Below are 21,801 nucleotides of genomic sequence, written 5' to 3'. Positions count from 1 at the left end.
ATGTTTGGAGACTGAAACTTTTTTTTTGTTTTTTTCCCATTACTGGGAATTGAACTCATGATGTCACGCTTGCCAGGCAGGCGCTGTGCCGCTGAGCTAAATCTCCAGCCCATAGAGACTGAAACTTAATGGAACACTTCTAGGGCAGAAGTTAAAATCTGCTTAAATGTATACTTTGTTTTGTCTATAGGCCTTTAAAAAAAAAAAAAACATGTTATGCAAAATAAAGCACTTGGGTAAGCTGAAAAAAAGAAGATTTGTCTTATATAGTTGGGTGCTCCCGTATTTGGTGCATACATATTTATGACTACTATGTCTTTCTCTTGAAGTTTTCCCCTGACAAGTTGACCTCCTTTATCTCATTTGATCATTCTTGGTTTAAAGTTCACATTGGGAACAGAATAGCTACCCCTGCTTTTTTCTGGGTTCCTGTAGCATGGAAGATTGTTTTCCATCCTTTGATTTTCACTCTATGAATTTATTTTTTAGTTAAATGTTTTCTTGTATACAGCATACTATTAGATCTTGTTTCTTGGTCCACTCTGCCAGTCTTTTTATTTTGATTGATGTACTGAGGCCATTTACATTGATGGTTATAACTGATATATATTGGATTATCTTAGTCACGATATTTTCCTGCTGTCAGTTCTCTACTTTTCCCCTCTGTTTAGTTGCTTGCTCGGTGTGGTGTTTTCTTTCTGTTATTGTTCTTGGAATTGTGGTCACTTTTATCTCTTTCTAGAATATCTTTCAGTACTCTTTGTAGGGTTGGTTTGGTGGTCATGAATTTCTTCAGTTGTTCTTTGTCATGAAGTATCTTACTTCTCCATTAATTTTAAAAGATAGTTTTGCAGGGTACATCAGTCTGGGTTGGAAGTTGTTTTCTTTCAGGACTTAAAATACTTCACTCCAAGCTCTTCTGGGCTTGATGGTTTGTTTTGAGAAATCTGGTGTGATTATGGTGGGCTTTCCTTTATAGGTGATCTGATTTTTCTTCTCTAACAGCTTTTAATATTCTGTTCTTGTGCTGAATTTCTGGGATCTTGATTATTATATGTCTGGGTGTAGATTTATTTTGGTTATGGCTAATTGGAGTTCTGTATGCCTCACTTTTCTGTATGTCCAATTCTTTTCCCATGCTTGGGAAATTTTCTGCTATTATTTCTGAAAATAGTTTTTTGTCATTTGTGTTGACTCCTGCTATTTCGTTGACACCTATTAGTCTTATATTATTCTTCTTTGCTATTGTCTTGCAGCTGTTGAATTGTTATTTCCTATTTCCTTGTTATTTTTAAGAGATCTTTCCTTTCATGGTTGCTAGCTGCAACAATGTCTTCAAGGTCTGAGAGTCTATCTTCAGTTTTGTTCAAGCAGTTTTGCAAGCTTTTAATTGAATTTTGAATTTCCTAGATATCTCTTTGAATCTGTTTCATGCGTTCAGATTCTTTCCTATATTGTTGCTTCAACATTTCCATCATTTTGCTATGCTCCTCTATTTTTTTTTAATATCTTCTTTAGATATGCTGAGCAATTCTTTCAGTATGGCTGTTATTTCTTTTTTACCTGAGAGATTTATTGATCCGATTTCCTCTACAGCCTCCTGGCTGTTTCTTTACTTCAGCTACTATCATTTCAAGAATTTCAAGTGTGTCACTTCCAATTTCTTCTATGTTGGTGTCTCCTGGACTTGTCTGGGTGGGCTGGAGGTCTGAGATTGCATTTTGTTCCTTCATCTTGTCATTTTCTGGATTCCTTTGGCCCAGCTTGTTGCCAGGCCCCAGTTGCTTCCGGCGTTGGGTGCCCTTCCTGTGGTGCAGGGGAAATGGGTCAGGCACTGCGTTTCTCTGGCCCAGTTGGTTGCCTGGCTCCAGTGCTTCCTGCACTGGCTGCCTTTCTTGCAGTCCAGGTACACATTTAATATAATAATTGATATAACAGGAGGTACTGTTGGCATTTTTCTATTTGTTTCATACATGTGATTTTTTTGTTCAATTCCTCCATTACTTCTTTATATTAAATAGGTAGTTCCAATGTACTATTTTAATTTGCTTCTAACACTTATCTTTTACTATATTTTTCTGAGTTATTTTCCCAGCAGTTTTCCTGGTGATTGCCATAAGTATCATAAGATAACATGACTAACAACCTTAATTCCACCTGTAATTTTAATTCTTCTTTGCCAGATATAATAATTTATTCACAGGTTCCAGATACTGGATATGCACATTATTCTACACACCACACATATCTAAAAGCCATCATGTCCAAGACCCTTTCATTTAATGTGTGTACACAAACACATAATCATACACATAGCTTATAGACCTCACACAATAAACAAACAAATGACAAGCCCTTAGTATTTTTCCAGTATTTACCTATCTGTATTAGTCATCTTTTTGTTGCCAGGACCAAAGACCAAACACATATAGCTTAACAGCAGAAGGATTTATTTTTGCTTATAGTATCAGAGGATTTAGTCAGTTCACAGTGGCTGGCAAGCAGAGCAGCAGAAGAGTGCCACAGAAGAAGGGGCAAGGGGCCAGATATAGTACCCAAGGTCACACCTCCATAATCTACCCAGACACAGCCAAAAGGGCTTTACTATCCCCTAGATAGGTCCCAAACCAATCAAGGTGACAATCAAGTCTCATTCTACTCTTGTCAACTTGACACCTAAACATGTCTTCTTAAACCATACTTAACCTCCAAATGAAGGCAATAACAAATTCACAGTTCTACAAAACATGATACAACTATGCTGCACACAACCAAAAATGCAATAATCCCTTCCCCCAAGTCTTAACTACTTACCAATCCAATTATTTAAATACAGGATGACCAAAAATTACATATTTTTTCATTAATTTTAGCAAGGTAATATGACAGGAATATAAAAATGACAATTTTATCAAATTTACTCAATATGAGTCAACTGGTTGAAAGGACACCCACTCTAGTGATGCTCAGCATACTCAGTATGTAAATAAATGCTTTGCCCGAATGACACTTGAGGTAACCTGGTTAAGGTTAAGTGGTTAGCAGTCTCAATATTTGTCAAAAGTCCAAGACAAAGTCTCTTCTGAGACTCAAGGCAACTTCTTAGCTTTGAACCCCTATATAAAATTCAAAAGGAAGTTACCTAATCCCGAGACACAATAGCACAGCATAAACATTTTCATTACAAAAGACAGGAACAGGAGACAAAACAGAATAGAGCTAAAACAAGACTAAAACCCAACAGCACAAATGTTGTCTAGGACAAATCTTAAGTCTTTTGGCTCCACATCCAGCATCTAGGGCACACAGTGGTAAGATGAGAGTTGAAGGGGCTTTGGGTGGCTCCAGCCTATGGCTGGCTAGTGTCAGCCCACACAGCCTCTATGATCTGATAACTCTTGCACTCTGTATGCCTGAATAATCAGCATCACACTGACAATGCCAAATCTTACTGCCAGTTGGAACAGTAGCCTGGACCCCTTTGACCACAACTGTAGCAGCATCTGGTTGCCTGTATGCCTAAGCATAGTGAAAAGAATCACAAGGTACCAATTCCCTCTAAGGCCTTTCCTCAGGACAGGGACCAAAGATTCAATGAAAAATTTGTACTTGTACACCCTTAAGCCTGTAATGGATGGTGTATTTCTGCTCCTGAGATGCTCTCAAGGCATCTTTCTGCTTGTCCTAGTTCAAAGTACATGGGTTCTTTTTAATGACACTAATTTCTTCAGCAGTCTCATTTCCTTTTGGCCCCAGCCTTATACACAATTCTTTTCTGGCAGAAATTTAAGTTTTTCAAGTATTTCTGTTGGGTTTTCTTCCTGATTTTCACTATAAATCTGGCTAACATCAACCAGCACTATCCATGCCACAGCCTGAACATTTGTCTGTCTTGAAATCTCCTCTGTCAGATCAATTAACCTGCCACCTGGCAGAGTTTTGGGACATAGGTAAAATATAGACAAATTCTTTGTCAGAAAGAAAGACACTTGACCTCTAGTTCAATTTCCAACACTTTTCATTCTCAATTGAAACTTTAAGCCTACTATTCCCACTCTTTTCAGCATTCTGACCTTCTGAGCTCTGAACAAAATTGTCTATCAAATTCTGCTTACAACATCCTGGGGCTTCTCTAGCCTCTATATTCCAATGTTTCCAAATTCTTCCTGCAAACCAGTTCCAAAAGCTTCTGAACCACACAGCAACAAGTTACCTCTGGTACCAAGTTTTAGCTTTTTGTCACTGCAACCAAATACCCAACATATATAATTTCAAGGAGGAAGGATTTATTCTGCTTATAGTTTCAGAGGGTTTAGTCCACAGTAGGCAGGAATGTCAAAGTGGAAGGGCATGGCAGAGCAAAGCTGCTTAGTTCAAGGCAGCTGGTAAATAGAGCAGGGGAACAGAGAGGGAGGCATCAAGAACCAGCTATAGGCCCCAACGTGATGCATCCACCCAGATACTCTAGGTGACTCACAACTAATCAGGTGGACAATTAAGCCTAGTGGTCACACTATCTCAGTGGCTAGCAGAATCATTCTCAGTGGCAGAATCTATGTTGTTATGTCAGACAGACCTAGGAGTCATATTTGATTGACATTTTCCCCTCTGTTGCCTTTTAAATGTTACTCATCATCAACTCCTAGCGACTTCTCTCCCCCAAATTGTCTGTAATTGGTCCATTGTTCTGCATTTTCTCCTGCTATCACTCTAATCTACCTCTTCATTATTATTCCATAAGAAAACCTTTTTAGACTACTTTTTTCTAATCTACCACCTATGAAATGTTTATACTACAAATATACCATATTGTTGTGATATACTATATGCCATGTAGTTGTAAGCATAAATCTTACTCCTTCTACTCAATACAGAGTTAAGAAGGACTACACAAAGTTGCTTTTTTTGTGTGTGCCAGGAATCAAACTCATGACCTTATGCTTGCCAGGCAGGTGCTGTGCCCCTGAGCTGTATCCCTGGCTAAAGTTTTAAGTTAAAAATTGAATTGAAAATTTAAAAGCTACCAACAGTTAACTTAGCTTTAAAACTGTATATTCTGAGTGACTGTGAATGCAATTTATGTTTCTATGAATTGTAATACATCAAATTATATATAAAAATGAGTAATTTATAGAAATACATAATAGCAGTGGAATCAAATTTTAAAAATCATTTTCCAACAAAAGTGAAACTACTGAAAAATTAAATTTTTCTTAAAACTAGTTTTAGTAAACTTAACTTCTGACTTTTCCTTGATATGAGAAACTCTTCTGTTTTAGGCAGCTAGATATCCACACAGATACTGCTGATTATTTAAGCATTTGATAAATGAATAAGTTGGTTAAATTTTGTCAAATTAAGTAAAAACATAAGCTATTCCAGTTTAATTCTCAAAGTTCAGTAAACACACAGAAGTATGAGGATTAAACATAATATCCACAATGTGACAAATAGCCTATAGCCATGCCCCAGCCATCTCTGCAGTGTGACTTCAGGATCAAAACTGTACTTGTGACTCGTGCAAGTGAGAGACCTTCATTCACATTCAACTGTTCCAGTAGTTTTGCAGCACAGATGTTCCAATTGCTGTGTTTTCCATGAATCTAGTATCAACGCTGCTCATCTGATACCAAAACACCAAAACCCAACAATAAACTTTAAATATTAAGGAATAAGATTTATCAGTTGGGGCTGAATTTTGGAGGGCCACAAACTATTTTAAGAGCTAAAAATTGTTGGCACCCCATGAACAAGTGTTTGCCCTGTTGAGTGATATCACCCTTGTTGAAACTTCACAGTTGCAGAAACTCATCCTTATGACTCCTATTCTGAATGCAACCTAATAAGTCTTAGTACTTCCATTTTGCTTTTGCTTTTCTCATAATGCTGTCAGAATGATTCTCTAAAAGTAAATGTGATCACCCACTTCCTTCATTGCTTTTAGTTGCTTCAGAATAAAGCCCAAATGTGCAAACTACTTACAAACCATGTGTGACCTAGTCCTTACTCTGGTATACTTCCTATAATATCATCCAACTCTCTACACTCTAGCAGCACTGCTCTTTATTTCACTGTACCACACTTGTGTCACAGGGACTTTGTACATGCTAGTCTGCTGCCTGGAAGTCTCCTCCGTGCCTTCTTTGGCTAAACCTATTTCTACAGGCTTGATTAATAATTCCTTCACCAAGAAATCCTTTATACCCAATTTCATCATTATGCCCAATTTCATCAAATCTGCCTTTCATAAATTAATATGGCCATATCTTTCCTTCAGTAGCACTCACCACAGTTGTAATTTAATACTTATTTGTGTTGTAAGTTCTATAGATTTTAAGCTTTGTCATTTTCTCTGCTAATACCCCTCTACTATCTAGCATAGATTGGCACATAGTAGGTGCCCAATGAAGTTTTTGAATGAATGCATAACTGATTCATTATGTGTTTTTAAAAACTTGAGTAGTTCAAAGAAGAGGCATTGATAGCCATACCATGATAGCAGGAAAAGGCTTGATGGGGTAAAAGAAAGCTATAACAAATACAAACTATAGTAACAAGCGTTTTGACTCTAGACCTTGAGTGTTCCAGAAATGTTATTTTAAAGTCCAACTAAACTAATTGTGTTTAACTGAGAGTTGCCAAATTGTCACCTTATAATGTTATGACATGTAATAAAATGCTAAAACTGTCCTAAATATAATTACTCTTTGATACATCAATTCACATCCTAGAACCTGCAGTGCCTTCAGGACATCATTGTGAACCACAGTCAGCACAGCACAATTCAGTGGTCACAGACAACATGGGCTTTCAGGGTCTGTCAAAAATGCCGGTCAAGCATTTTGCTTCCCAGGCTTCAATTGCACTCTGGGCTGAAGACAAGCAGGCAGGCAGAAGTCTCACAAGCCTCAGGATGTGAAGGCAACCGCTAATCCTACCAATAGAAAATGCCTTCATGCCACATAGGGTACAAGTATTTAATGCTGTCCATGCTGAGGACAACAATAAGGTACTGAGAAGTGTAGCAAGTTTTAGTCTGAAATGTGCAATTTAAAGCTGCTTCCATCGTTAACCAGTTGCCTGACCTTGGAAATCCATCTGACCCCTTTAGCTCACCATAGACTATTAAACTAGATAAGTAACTGAAATATTTTCACTGCTACCTCTCTTCCTAACAATCTGTAACCATGAACCTTGTGTGATATACTATATTTAGAAAAATATACTTTTTGAGCAAAAATTCTTTCATTTTGTTTTGTTAAAAAAATTCTGACAAATCTCTAACGAGGATTAGGAGTGTCAGATGAACAAAGGGGACAGGGTAGGCACATGGCCTAGGAGATACCAACACAATATACTGTTTTTATGGAACGAAGACCTATGACTGAGACCACTATAAGGAAAAAAATCCAGCAAGAGTATGATTTTTGTCTAGACCTTTTGAAATATTGAAAATAGCTCACATACCCCATTCTTGTGTTTGTAATTATTTAAAGGCCTCAGGCTGACTATGAGAGCACAAAATGATCCCTGAAGTTCCTAGGAAAAGTGTGCTCTAAAGCAAATTTCTATAAAATGAGTGCTGGGTCACTGGCTTCCCTCATCAAATTAGGGTAACTGGGGGCACCAGGGTTACCCTTTGTGCACCTAAAACCATACTACTCAAGGGCAAATATATCCATCATGCAATATTCAAAAAATTCATTTTGTAAACATTTGCTGTCAATTACAGTGGTATCTTGGTTCACTAATTCATTCCACGATTCTGGAAAAGATAGATGGCCATGGTCCTGTTTGTCACCCGATGCAGTTTGCCAACAAAAACAAGTTTGCCAAATGCTTCCATTTGCAAACCAAATTGTTCACAAACAAAGCATTCGTAAACTGAGGTACCACTGTACAGTATTTAAATTCCTTATCAATATGCATTCTCAGTGAGGCAAATATTATTATTTTGGATGTTTTTTAAAACTCTGAATATTACACTTGTATGAGGCCCTCCAAAGGACTTTTTGGGGCTGAGGATTTAGCTCAGCGGCACAACGCCTGCCTGGCAAGCGTGAGGTTGTGAGTTCGATTCCCAGTACCAGAAAAAAAAAAAAAAAAAAGGACTTTTTGTCTGTAAGGTCCTAGATTTGATCCCCAGCACTACAAAAGAAAAAACAACACTTCTTTGTCATAATTTTTTAATCTAACAGTGGGAGTGACTATCCATCACAACTTTCTACAGTTATTTAGGGTAAAACTGCCATCCTTTTAATTTTGCCATTTTGATGTAGGCCACAAGGACTTTGTACACCGGGCATGTCAGCATCTGAAGTGAGACTTCCTCTCCAGTCTTAGCACACTGACCTATTGTGTACTTTACTCTGAAAGAGGTCTCCCTATAGGGAAAAGAGCCAAAATGAGTAGTTTACAAAAGGGCAACTACAGTAGACACAATGCTGATTCCAAGTTTATGGAACCAAGATGCTAAATTCTCACCTTCAAATTAAAACTTCTTAGTTTCTTCTTAGGATCAAAAGCAAATGTGAAGCTTCATTAGACTTCTTTTTCTGGACCAGGAAGAGTTGTTAACCAAACTAGTGTGAAGTGGTGGAGTAGACCAAAGATCAAGGAAGGGGCTCAAGTTTCAAAGGCCCCTGTTTGGAGACCCTGTGCGGGTTACAGACTGCACAGAGCAAAACAAAACATGTCTCTTTCCAAGTGATGTGTTCTCACAAGTGACAGTTTGCCTGAAGTGAGGGATCCTTGTACCACAGGGAGTTGGACAGTGAAATACAAGCAAACTAGAAAAACAGTGATCTTTATTGTTCTGAGGTAAATATTTGGTAGTCAGCTATTCAACACTATGATGAAATATCTGACACAGGCTACATATGAAGAAAAAGAGTTCTGGGGGGTTATCGTTATGGAGGTGAAAGGGCACATATCTTCACCAGCCCTGCCCTGGGGAGGGCCACATGGAGAACAGGGAATGGCAATGGCAAAAGCATGCTTTGAAACAAGTGGGCAGATCTTGAGCCAGGAAGCAGAGAAGACACTGGGTCTTCTGGGGCCTCACAGTCCCTTTGGAGGACACAGTTCCAATTAGCTAACCTTAGGATGACCCCACCTCTTAAAGGCATCACAGCCCTTCCCAATTCCACAACCCTAGGACCAGGCCTCCAATTGCAGAGAACCCAGGGGAGACACTCAAACCACACTTAAACTATAGCAGGTAGTACTGTGGCCATAGCAGCCATGACAAGCAGGACAAATGATAGGAAAGATTCAGAATATACTTTTTGTTGTTGTTGTTTTTTTCCAGTACTGGGAATCAAACTCACGACATTGCGCTTGCCAGGCAGGCGCTGTGCTGCTGAGCTAAACCCCCAGCCCTCAGAATATACGTTTATACTGGATGTTTCCTGCTGCCTTCAGTAAACTCAGATGAAGAAAAGATGACTTCCGGTTAGAACTGAATGGGATGGGAGTGCAGGAAGAACTATAGCTTGGCTAAGAGAGAGGCATCTGCCTGTAGCTTGCAAACCTATTTGGTAAAGAGTCTACTCAAGTACAATTTTGCATTGTGCTATGCTACAAACCAACAGTCAGAGCTGAAGATAAAACTGTGACCTCAAGTATTAATTTTTAAAGAAATTTCTATTAAGATATTATCTTCCAAACAATGAAAATCAGTCCACCAAAAATATCCAAATGAAACTACTGTATTTTCTTCCTACCCAGGTCTGTAGTTTCATATACCCTCCAAGTAGCTATCATTGGAGGAAACAGAGAGACAGGAAGAGTATAAAGGCCAATATTTAAAAGAAACCTAAGACTTAAAAATTATGTCTTGACAAGATCTGGCTATTGTAATTGCAAGTGAAATAGGCTGAAAGGAAATAAACTGGAAACATACCAAATTTGGGAAAGGGTTATATTGCCAAAGAAATCACGAACTCAAAAATTTTGGAAATTTCAAAACTGTTTTCAATCTTCAAGGCAATCCTTGCACACTCAAACCCAGTGTGAGACCAGTCTGGCAGCTTCCAAGTTGGAAACCCAGCTCAGATGCCCACCTCAGAGGGCCAGGATTCAGGAGCAGTAAGAACTCCAAAAAGCAGACGCAGGAGTATGTGGAAAAGTGGACATGGAAAATAGCATCAGGGCTGCCAGAGAATCTGTCTGTTGCTCACAAGTGAAAGAGCTTCACGCTGGAGGAGACTCTTCTACCTTGCTTCAGTATGTGTGTTAGGTTTGGGACAGCAGATAACTTGGCCACATTTGTAACTGATGGAAATGGCCAAATATTTCCTGGAGGCCCTGCACTCTGAGCTGGACGTCTAACTGGGAAAGAGGAATACCATTTGAGGATGTTTTCTCTTGAAAGGAAGATGGAGCTGTAGCACATGTAAAAAAAAAGAATGCAGGTATTTAAATGGGTGATCATTAGGGGGCAATGTGGCTGAGACTGCTGGTTTATTGATTTTCTATTCCTTCCATAACAAATTACCTTAAATTTAGTGGTTTAAAACAGCAAAAATGTATTACCTTTCAATTGTGCATATCAGAAGTTCAACATGATTTTCAGTGGGTTAAAATGAAGGTGTTGGCTTGACTGTGTCCCTTTCTGGAGACCTTGAGGAATTTGTTCCTTTGCCTCCTCCAGTTTCTAATGGCCATCTATATTCCTTGCGCATGGTCCCTCTTCTTTAGCTTCAAAGGTAGCAGTGGTGGGTCAGGTCCTTCCCATATGTAATCTCTCTGAGCTTCCTTCTACACTCATGTCTCTCTTCTGACTACAGATGGAAAAATTATCTGCTTTTAAGAACTCATATGATTAGATTGGATCAACCTGGATAACCCAAGATATGTCCCCATCTCAGAGTTCTTACCTTAATCACATCTTCATAATCCTTTACTCACATGAATATTTTGGGAATTAGAGTATCTTTCTGAGTGGGAGTAGTTATTCTGCTCACCATAGCTAGTTACAGTTCAACAGCAATCTTCTTCTCAAGTAGAACCTTTATGTTATTCACTAAAAGCTGAGAACACTCCTGCCCAGAATAAAAATCATGTATTCCAGCTTTCTTTGATGTATCTAATGGGACTATATTCTACCCTAGGATGTAAATAGAAGTGATATGTGCAGCTTGTAAAAACTGTCTTAAAGGCCATTTCCTTCACTTCATCCTTCCTCCTGGCCAAAACGCACATATGAGGAATAAAGAATGATCTGGCACTTTCACCATGATACAGAAGGTGCATAATAAGGGAAAGGGTGCAACAAGAGAAGAAACTGTTCTATCTGGTCATGGAACCATCATGTCAACCATTTCTAATGGGGGATAGCTTCTATCTTTTTCATCACTGTTATCTAAGAGTTCTGATGCTCATAACCAAACTTAACACACAAAATGCCATGCAGTTGACAAGTATAAAAACAAAGTAGGTGGGTAGGAAGTGAGAAGGGGAGGTTTGGGATTTCTCCAGGTTGGACCAGTTAAAGGAGAAGTTGTGGGTATGGCCATGGCTATACACACTAAAAACCAAACCAAGAAAACTCACAAAGAACATACAACTGAGCAAGGGGTGGGGGATGTACAGTGCTCAGCTATAGCAGCCTACCTCATGGGAGTCATTGTTAATTTCTTCTCTACAAACTTTAGAAAGTCCAATTTTAATTTTGAAAATTTCCTCAGCTTTCACTGGGAAAAAAGGACTTCCAAATCCCAGTGACTTAAAACAAAGGCTTGTTTCTCACTTCCCTTACATGTCCATCTGAAGTCAACAGGGAACCTGTCATTTTTGTAACTTAGGGGCCCAACTGAAAAAAACTCACTTTGGCATGTACTTCCTTACTTGTGGCAGTAGCAAAAAGGTTCTTAATGACAGTGTTCAGCATAGCAACACTGTACATATCAGCCAAGAGATAAGAAGAAGCACCCCCAAGCGATGGATAAATGCATAAAGAGATATGGTACATTCATACAAAGGAACATTATTCATTCTCAAAAAGGAAAGAAATCCTGTGACTTGCTACAACATGGATGGATCTTGAGCACACTATGCTAAATAAGCCAGCCTTACCCACCCCCCAAAAAACCCCAAATATTGTATGATTCCACTTATAGAGGGAACCTAGAGTAGTTAAATTCACAGAAAGTGGTTACCAGGCAAATAGAATGCTGGTTACCAGGGGCTGGGAGAGGAAGGAAAAGAGGATTTGTTTGATGGGTAGAGCTTCAGTTTTGCAAGAAGAAAAAGTGATAGAGATCTGTTTTACCACATGATATACTTGATAGTAGTGAAAAGTACACCTGAAATGGTTCAGGTGGTAAATTTTACATTCTGTGGTTTTCTTCTAATGCTAATCTTTTCAGCAATAGAACTCTTCTGCCAAAACTTTATAGGAGCTTCCTTTCCAGAGAAAAATGAAAACTTTTAAAATCACTCAGTGTACCATTTCCTCAATTCTCCACACAGAGCTGGCTAAAAGACAGCAACAGTATCCATGCCCCAGCCTGAACACGGGGCTACTTTGAAATTTCTTCCAATAAATCAATTAGTCTGCTGCCCTTAATCTCAGTCTCCTGCAAAAACCAAGTAAAATGTAGACAATTTTCTGCCACAGCATAGCACATATGGTCTCAAGTCCAACTGCCAGTGGAGTTTCTGTTCTCAACTAAAACCTCCTGAACCTGGATTTTACTGTCTGCATTTTTATCAGCATTCTGGTCATTTGAGCTCCAATCACAATCTCCCATCAAGCTTGACTTATAGCATTTTAAGTCTTCTCCAGCTGATATCTCCTTTCCAAACTCCTTCCAAAAACCAGTTCCAAAGACTTAAACCACATGATTAGGTATACTCATACAACTTCTCTGGTAGGAAATAGGAGACTGGGGAGTGACAAAACTGACTGGGGAGGTAGGCATGACCTGTTAATTACAAGATCCCAGAACCATGCACAGAACAGTTCCCAAAGCTCTGCACCTGGACTTCTCTGGAGAACTCAGGCAGGTTTTCAATAGGATGGCCTACACCTAAGGTCAGACTGAGACATGGGGTTCCAGCACCACCTGTCAGGAGGCTTATGTAGAAGTTTCTGTGGGTTTCCTCATGATTTGGATAGTATAAGGGACACAGATGCTAACACCTTCCTGTCGTGACTCTCATGGTAGTCCATGCTGCATTTTCCAGATGCAGTGTGTACTTTTATTTTTGCTTTTATCTTCTTTTTCTTTTACACTGCTCAACTTCACTCAGCAGAGCTGATTTTTCTCATACCCCTTCATCCCTCACTTTTCAAATAAACTTTTGGCACTGTTTTTGGCTCATTTCATCCAATTCTTCATTCAAGATGAGAAGAATCTGGAATCTAACTCCAGAAAGAAAGGCAAGTAACCCAGAGCCCAGGAACATTTAACTGGGAGCCACCTTTAGAAGCAGGCTACCCAATAACCAAAATTTGTCTTGGTCACTTTCTCATTATTGGGACAATATACCTGACATCCACAATTTAAAGAAGGAGAAGTTTATTTTGGCTCACATTTCCAACCCACGGTTGGCTGGTTCCAAAGGCAGGAAGCAGTCTGACAGAAGTGCACAGCAGAGGAAAATCTGCTCACATCACAACAGGGAGGAAAAGCAGGGAGGTTCTGGGAAAGGAGATACAGTGTACTCTTCCGGATCATAACCCCAGTGACCTGGCTCTTCAATCAGACCCCACCTCCTAACAGCAATTTAACTACAGTCCCCTCATAATTCAAAAGGGCCATCTATGAGCACAAGAGGCTCTTGGGGGACATCTGGATATAAACTGCAACAAGTTTCCTTGTTCACTGATGTCAGCAACTGGGGAAGGTCCTCCTTTGCAGGTTGGGCAGCTTTCCCAAGTTACTTCCTGCCTATAGGTGATACAGAGGCTCAGAGTCACTTTGAATTTCAAAGACCCACAATCACATTCATTCAAGACCACAACACCTAATATAAGTAAAATGCTTTTACAAGTTTAAACTTGGTTGGCGCCTTACCTATTCATTTGCAGACATATTTATCACATTTCCAAGCGCTCTCTCCTGCTTCAATGCCTCTTCCTACTCAATATCTGTCTCTCTGTGCCTCCCTCTCTTTCTCTCTGTCTCTATCTGTTTCCCTCGCTTCCTCTTACCCTCCACCCCCAATACTAGGTTCCCTGAGGTTACAGTTTGGATAGACGGCAGTTGCCTTTTCTGACTTTATAAATCCCTGAATCTGTAGACATTCTAATAGTCCTTTTTATTTAAACTTAAAAGCTAACATTCTTCTCTGAACATATATCTCTTTCTTATAATACCTCAACACATGCCATAAACAGCAATAGTAATCTTTCCTCAACTTCTTCTCCGAAGTTAGGTATATGATTTGGCTTCTAGTTTATTACAGACACTTTTGGTAAATGTCTCACCACTAGAAAACATGGATTTCCATTCCTTCAGTCTTTAGTAGTAGTTTCCCAATTCCCCCGAGCAGCTGTTAAGCCAAAGCCACATATTAAAAGTCTATTATGAAAGCAGTAACCCTTTGTTAGATTTTTAAAAAATCATTTTTATTCCTGCCTACTTTAAAATAATTTTAAGAAAATCACACTAACTGTAATAAGGCTCTCAGGGATTCAGAAAAAATTAAACTTTTCTGGACTCTCTCTCTTATCAAAAGATATAATACACTAAGTACCATGTTTCAGGCAGATGTGGATTCCCAGATGTGCATTCCCAGTTTAGCAGTGGATCATCACCAGTTCTGTGAAGTAGAGCATAGGTTAGGGATAGTGTTGAGTTGCACCCACAGTGGCTTGGTCAGGTATGGTGTTCATTTTCCATGTAGAATAAGTGGTCTGAAGTAGGCAGTCCAGGACCGGGACAGAGATTCCGTCTTTCTGTTCTTTCGTCCTTAATTTGTGGTCTCCATCTTTAGAGGATATAAAATGACTATTCTATTTCCAGGCATGTGCACAACTTCCAGGATGGAAGGAGGAAAAGAACACAGGCAAAAAGTTGGGTCTGCTTCCAGTTATAGGCAGTGTTTACCACCTAGTGACTTCCACATTCGTCTCTTGAGCACAAATGTTGTCACATAGCAACCCCTATCTGCAGCAGAACTAGGGAACTAAAGTGTTTTGTTTTGGCCAGGATTATTGATGAGATCAGAATTCTGTTAGAAAGGAAGAAGGTTAGCATGAATATTAGGCAAGTAACCAGCAATATCTGCCTCAGATAAACACCATTTTCTTCATTTTACAAGAAAACCAAGGTTTAAAGAGGTAAAGTAATGTGATCATAGTTCATTGACTTGGATTTACATTCACTCCTGTGACTACAAAATCACAACATATGATAAGCGTTTACTTAAAAAAGATAAAACTTTAAAATTTTTTTGACATATAAAAGGGTAACAGGTTCTTTTTTTCCTTCAGATTCTAGAAAATAGCAGTGAGAATGAGAATGGTAAGGGTGAAAAAAGATGTGATTTCCCATGGTAATGTCATGAGCTCAGATTTAAAAAACAAAAATTCTATAGTTAAAAGCAACCTAAAAGATTATGGCACATTTTCAGACTACTTTCCTTTCCACTTCTGGTTAAAAACGTATACAGAGCCTTGTGCCTAGAATTTATTTTGACCTAGCAAACTCATTTTATTTTTTGTCTTTTTTTATTTTAAAAATGAAGGAAAACATTAACAAACAGACAAACATTTACAAAATAGCAAAAGAACAATACAAACAATACAGAGTTACAAACAAAGTGGTAGGAAATTAACAATGCTTGTTGTATTACATATTGATATCTTCAAAGTGGTTTCTCAGGAAAACAAATAGAGACATGCAATATTGATCAATCAAGGACTCATTAACTGTTTCTTTCAGCAAAGAAATAGAAGACAGTAGATCAACTATGTTAACTGTCCTGTATATACACATACAAAATTTCTCCTTCTTTTCCTTCTCTTTTCCCACATCCCAGTTGCCCTTTACCTTGAGCATTTTCCTTTCATTTCACAATATCTATCATACCTCCTAGTTTTTATTCATTCTTTCAGGTTTTACACTAGTGAGACAATGCGGTGCTTGCACATACAGGTCTGATTTATAAACTCATTTTATTGCCTCTATTAACTCTTTTGGGGTGGAGGGTATCGGGAATGAAACTCATGACCCCGTGCTTGCCAGGAAGGTGCTATGTAACTGAGCTACATTAACTCTTATCCAGGGGTTTAGAATTACAATAGTTACTAACAGAGCTAACTGAAAAATCAACAAATCACCTCTAGTTGCTATTTCCAGAATGATTAATTTGATTCTGTTATCTATAAATCTGGCTTTTGCTTTTTTTTTTTTTTCTGTTTCATGGAGAAAAGGGAAACGGCACTACCTACTATGAAAGGCAGGGTGGCTATGAATAGTGGCAGGGATGGAACTCTTAGATGTCTCTTACAATCATCAAAACTGAGCAGCTGAGATCACTAGCTTGGAAAGCAAGGTGTGACTCCGTGGAGGGTGCACTGGCAATGGTCACCATCTCCAAGAAGGTGTAACGCAGGCCCAGTGCTTGGCAACAACTCCTAACTCACCTTTGGCACCTTTTGGCTTTTTCCCTAGGGGAATGGGAGTCATCCTTACTTTTGATGTGTCCTCACTGTGAACCCTGGGGATTTCCCTCCCTTTGATATAGGGGAAAGAAACTCCCAACCAGAAAGATATCTGGGACGAGTTTGTGTTCTCTAAAATAGCAGACTGAATTTTAGGAACAATGGAAGTTAACAGCAGAATATATTTATTGAGGACAAAAAAGCTTCTGTCCAAGAGAGGAACAGAAGGGGGCCTAAGTGGGTTGCCCAGGAACCTGTCTCTTCTAGGGATTTTTATAGAGCAAAACCACAAGGTGAGGCAGGTCCAAGGTGGAAAACATGGGCACTCTCTACGTGGGCATGGGGTGGGACAAAACCATGGTCTACCAATAAGATTGTAAGCATAAATGTTTACGTAAAATTGATTATATCAGGATCAAATAGGGAAGCGAGTCACATAGCAAGCAGGCAAAAATACAGAACAGGGGCTTTTCCTGTAGGGTCAAGTTAGTGACTGTTCCTGGGTTTCCTAAGGTGATAAGAGACCTATTTAGAATATCAATCCCTGATGTTTACCCTTAGGGAGGTATGTAGGCACATTTGTTTTATCTTTTGTCTTGAGGTCTGCCCCACAGCTGGAGGTGTCTGTCTCCCCTACAGCTGCAAAGTATCTCATCTTCTTCACTGGCTCCTTCGAGGGCCTGGCCCCTGTCTGACTGCCTATATTTTTATCTAATTCAGCTGCCTATAACATTTTGCCTCCTTGAACCTGGCTGGCTCTTGGCACAGTGTACGTTAACGATCTGGCAGAAAGAGATGGTTAAATAAATGCAGCCCAATCCCTGATTCTACCTACTGAGCATGTCTAATTCATTTCCAAATACAGTAGTCATTTGGGAGCTACAAAAAGCAGGTGAATACACTCCTGTGAGTTTAAGCAGCAGCAAGAAAGAGAGGTAAACAGCATAAACAGAACCTAAAAGACTGAGGACGGGGGAGAACTATGTAAAACACACCTGGGGTAAAGAATCTACACATAAATTAAATCTAACTGAAGCCCGGAGAACAAAGAGTTCCTGCTGCAAAGTCACAGACTGTCCTGGCCTTTCTTGCTATTAATAGTTATAAAGCTGGGTGTGGTAGCATATGCCTGTAATCCCAGCACTCAGGAGACTGAGGAAGGAGGATCACCACAAACTTGAGGCCACTGTGGGCTATGCAGTGAGTTCAAGACCAGCCTAAACTACATGGCAGGACCCTGATTCAAAAAAAAAAAAGTTGTAACATCACCTTGTCCAGTTATTCACATAAAAACACTGTGAAAGGGAGTGGCTTGCAGGATTTTGGTTTACATTAGGTTCCCTTTGAAGAGTTGGGGATCAGGGATTTTATTTTAATCTGTGGAAGCTCAACAAGCTGCCCGGAGCAGTGCTTGAGTAGATGGAGGAGGTGCTTTTCTAGGTAACTTCACATGTACAGCTTTTAATCACCCTTCAGGAGGAAGAACTGAAATAAGCAGCTAGTGCCCAGCAAGCAGACCTGCAACTGACAGATGGAGCACAAAGTGAGGTGTCTGGGAGAGTTCTGCCCAAGGAATGTTGCCCCTGCTTTGGAAGTGCATTACAAAATCAAAAGGATTTTATAGATCTATATCATCCATCAGGATCTAAGTACAGTTGGCCCTCTGTATCCAGTTCCACATTTACCACTTCAACCAAAGTTCAAAAATACCAGGAAAAAACTATCTGTACTAAACATATATACCTTTTTTCCTTGTTATAGTTCCCTAAACAATAGAATATAACAACTATTTTCTTAACATTTACATTGTATTAGGTACCAGAAGTAATCTAGATGTGATTTAAAGTATACAGAAGGATACACAGGTTATATACAAACATTATCCCATTTTATAAAGGGACTTTGCGTATCCACAGATTTCACTACCTACAGAAGTCCTAGAAGCAAGGAAGACTGTATCAGCATTGAACATATATTTGTTGATATCAGAGGTCTACTTTAGAATCCCCAAACGTACTGTAAGAATAATGTAAAATGCAGATTTCCCGCCTAGTCACACAGGTTTCCCGGCCTAGTCACACAACAATTCTGATTCAGCATTTTGGAGCTGGGATCTTGGAATTTGCATTATTATCAGGTAGTCCATGTGACTTCAGACCAGCTCTGGGATCATACTGATTGTTTTGTAAAAACTAATGCTGGTCTTTTCAAAAGTTAGTATGTAATCAAATTAGAGACTTGATGATAAAATATGAACAAAGTATTCTCTTGCCTCCCTTTATTTGTCATTGTTGATGTTGTTTTGTCACACCTGAATTCACTTTGGAATTCTTTGGCCTGTTTCCTGAGGACCCATAACATAACCCGGAATTATAAAGCTATCAGGAGCAACAAATTCTAGATCTGACTTCCTCAGCAAGTTGCCATTATTAAGGGTAAAAATCTGTCTGCTCTCCCTCAAAGGGGTGGAAGGGACAAATGAAGGGGAGATGACATACAAAATGCCTTCCCTTCAAACTTTCAAGAGTTGAAGATTTACCTGTTTTCCAGGAGTGCCAAAGATCTACAAAGTTTATGAGTGCTATTTCTACATAGCACTAGTAAATATAGAAATAGCACTCGTGAATTTCAAATAGCACTTTAAATTTTTTTCATCAAGACCAGTAGTAAGACTACATTTCACATCAAAAGCCAGCACACACACACACCTCCCCTGTATACCATGGGTGCGCTTACACGCATGGAAATGATCACTGTATAATAAGCTCCTTATCTCTACCCTGTGAAATGTACTCTGATACTTTTTATGCTCAGCCTTTCCTTTCTCTTTCCCTTGCCTTGTCATTTCCCTTTCTCTACTTCTTTCTCTCTCCTTCCCTACCTCGATGATGGTCATGACTCTGTAAGTGGTTTCATTGCTATTTGAAAAATGCTGGGCTCAGTGTAGGACTCCAACAGCTTTGAGCAGGAAAGGAGCAGGAAGGGAATGGAAATGAAAAGAAGTTTATTCATGTTTCCCTAAAATCAACTTTCTTTACTCTACACAGAAGCTTCACTTGCATTGCAACCATTTTATTATGTGCAGTAAAAAAATCACAATTTTGTTTGCTATTATTAATTGAGCATTTGGCCTTGAAAAATAGCAACTAAAAGGCCAATTTTGAGTCATTTTTATCACAGCTGTGAAAATTCACCTTAGCCTTATCTTCACTCTGTCACCTTAAATTTCCATAAACAAAAACAATTTAATGTGAATTTCAAGTGCTACCCAACATATTTCCCACATAACTATCAAGCACTTGGCAAATTAATAACACTCTTCCAAGAATTCTTCATTACAAATATTATTTTTAATGGTAAAGCCTCTACATTTTTATGCATCTCTAAACCAATGAACTGGTTTTATCTTCCTTCTTCTGAGTACAGTATACTGTTATCAACTGAATGCCTCAGAGCAAGGAATATATCAGAGACAATTTAGAAACTAGACGTGGTGGCCCACACCTGCAACTCCAGCACTCACGATTACCAGTTCAAGGGTTACCAGTTCAAGGCCACCCTGAGCTACACAGTGAATTCTAGACCAGCCTGGACTACCAAAAAGAATAACAACAGTAACAACAACAACAAAACATCTCAAAAAAAGAAAAAACAATTGGGATCAGGTCAAAAGGACATAGGCACTACTTTGATTAAAGGTAGGGAAATATGAGTATTAAAAATAATAATGAAATATAGAAAACTGAAAAAAAACAAAGAAACTTGTCAGTTGAAATTGGTGAATGACCAAATAAAGCAAAGTATAACATGCAAAAAAGAAACAAAGATGCTATCTCGTAAGTGTATCAACTTCATGGAATGTTATGAAGTTTAAATAAATTACTGCACGTAAAACAGAAAAAAAATATAGAAACTTGTAACACATAAAATGAATAAAAGCATCATAATTGTGCATGACAACAGATGGTCTGTAGAAAAAGAATAGAAATGACTATAAGGAGATACGAAAAATAATAATATTCAGATCAAAATCTTTTTTCCCCCATGCTGGTATCAAAACCAGGCTTTTGTGTATATTGTTTCAGCAAATTCAGGATGGGTAAGCAAAGTATGATCAGAATACCATTGAACAATAACAGAATATTATATTGGTTGATTTTCAGATATTAAACCAACTTTGCATTCTGAGGATAAAGTTTACTGGTCATGTATTATCTTTTTAAGTGATGTTGCGTCTGATTTACTAAAATCTGTTGGTTACTTTTGTGTGTAGGGATATTGAGTTGTAATGCTCTGTTCAGGTCTTTCACTGGTTTTGGGATCAGGGTAAAACCGGTGTTATGAAATCGACATATTTTCTGTAATGTAGAACTTTGAGAAACATTAAATTATGAATAAAAATGACAAGACAGGTTCATTTAAATATATGTTTGAAATATAAAATAAACTGCTCTCGTTTATTTTCCCAATTTCCATAAGAAATAGAATCTATTCATGTTCACACCAACTTTAAAGTTGGCTGAATTAGAGTGAGATTTTGGAACATCAGAGATAAGCGAGTTGGGGGACTGCTGTCACTAGATTTACAGAGAAAATGAGACCCTGAGAGACCGCCATACTCCTCCAGAAGAGAGCACCGTCCTTCCCTCACATATCTGCATCATCCAACACACAGAGTTTTATGAGTAACTGCCCACCCTTACCCTTTTCCTTCCTATGAAGATACACACGACTCCGACCCGGACCATCCTAAAGAGCCGAACTACAAGGTAGCCCCGGGAGCGCGCGGCCCCTGGCGCCGGGGGAACTGGGCATGCTCAGTCGCCAGGCAGCGTTCTCAGCGAAGTGCAAACTCCAGCGGCCACTCCTGGGCTGGGCGCACGGCGGTAGGCGTGCCCTCGCGCAATTTAGAAGGCCACCTCAGCCAATAGGGCGTCGCAACTGGCTGGCGGGGCTCGTGATTGGAGGCCGCGGAGGCGGGGCGACGAAGGCCCTGCGCGGGAGCGGCGGCGCGCTGGGTGGCGTCCAGGGGCGCGCAGTCCCAGGCGGTAGCAGTCCTTGGCGCCGACCCGACGGTCACTATGCCGAAGAGAAAGGTCAGTCTGTCCTCGGCGGTGTCCTGGCGCGCTCGGCGGTGCGCGCGGCGGACCCTGCGCTCGGACGGGCGGGGGGCGGCCCTCGGG

General features: G+C 39.5%; 1 protein-coding gene and 1 long non-coding RNA gene across 8 annotated transcripts in view; one reads left to right on the top strand and one right to left on the bottom strand.

Moving 5' to 3' along the window:
• Window positions 1-13,733: 13,733 nt before the first annotated feature.
• On the bottom strand, window positions 13,734-21,407 carry LOC106146909. The gene is made up of 3 exons (XR_001231538.1): window positions 21,322-21,407; window positions 14,707-15,183; window positions 13,734-13,898 (listed from the first exon to the last, which is right to left on the bottom strand). It is a non-coding gene; the product is annotated as an uncharacterized LOC106146909 (long non-coding RNA).
• The window catches only part of Hmgn3 (high mobility group nucleosomal binding domain 3), a 27,208-nt gene continuing 26,738 nt past the window's right edge, over window positions 21,332-21,801 (top strand). For 2 of the 7 annotated variants that reach the window (XM_005406911.2, XM_013505837.1), the window contains exon 1: window positions 21,612-21,714. In XM_005406911.2, coding sequence (XP_005406968.1) covers window positions 21,700-21,714 — 15 coding nt within the window. In that variant the 5' untranslated portion in view covers window positions 21,612-21,699. Of the gene's footprint in view, window positions 21,715-21,801 lie in introns of all 7 variants that reach the window. The other 5 variants (XM_013505838.1, XM_005406907.2, XM_005406909.2 and 2 more) reach the window with 5 other exon arrangements.

This window comes from Chinchilla lanigera, unplaced genomic scaffold, assembly GCF_000276665.1.
Source record: "Chinchilla lanigera isolate Chin_1 unplaced genomic scaffold, ChiLan1.0 scaffold00101, whole genome shotgun sequence".
Classification (NCBI taxonomy): Eukaryota; Metazoa; Chordata; class Mammalia; order Rodentia; family Chinchillidae; genus Chinchilla; species Chinchilla lanigera.
Note: the sequence above shows the minus strand (reverse complement) of the source record. Positions and strands in the feature narration are given on the sequence as shown.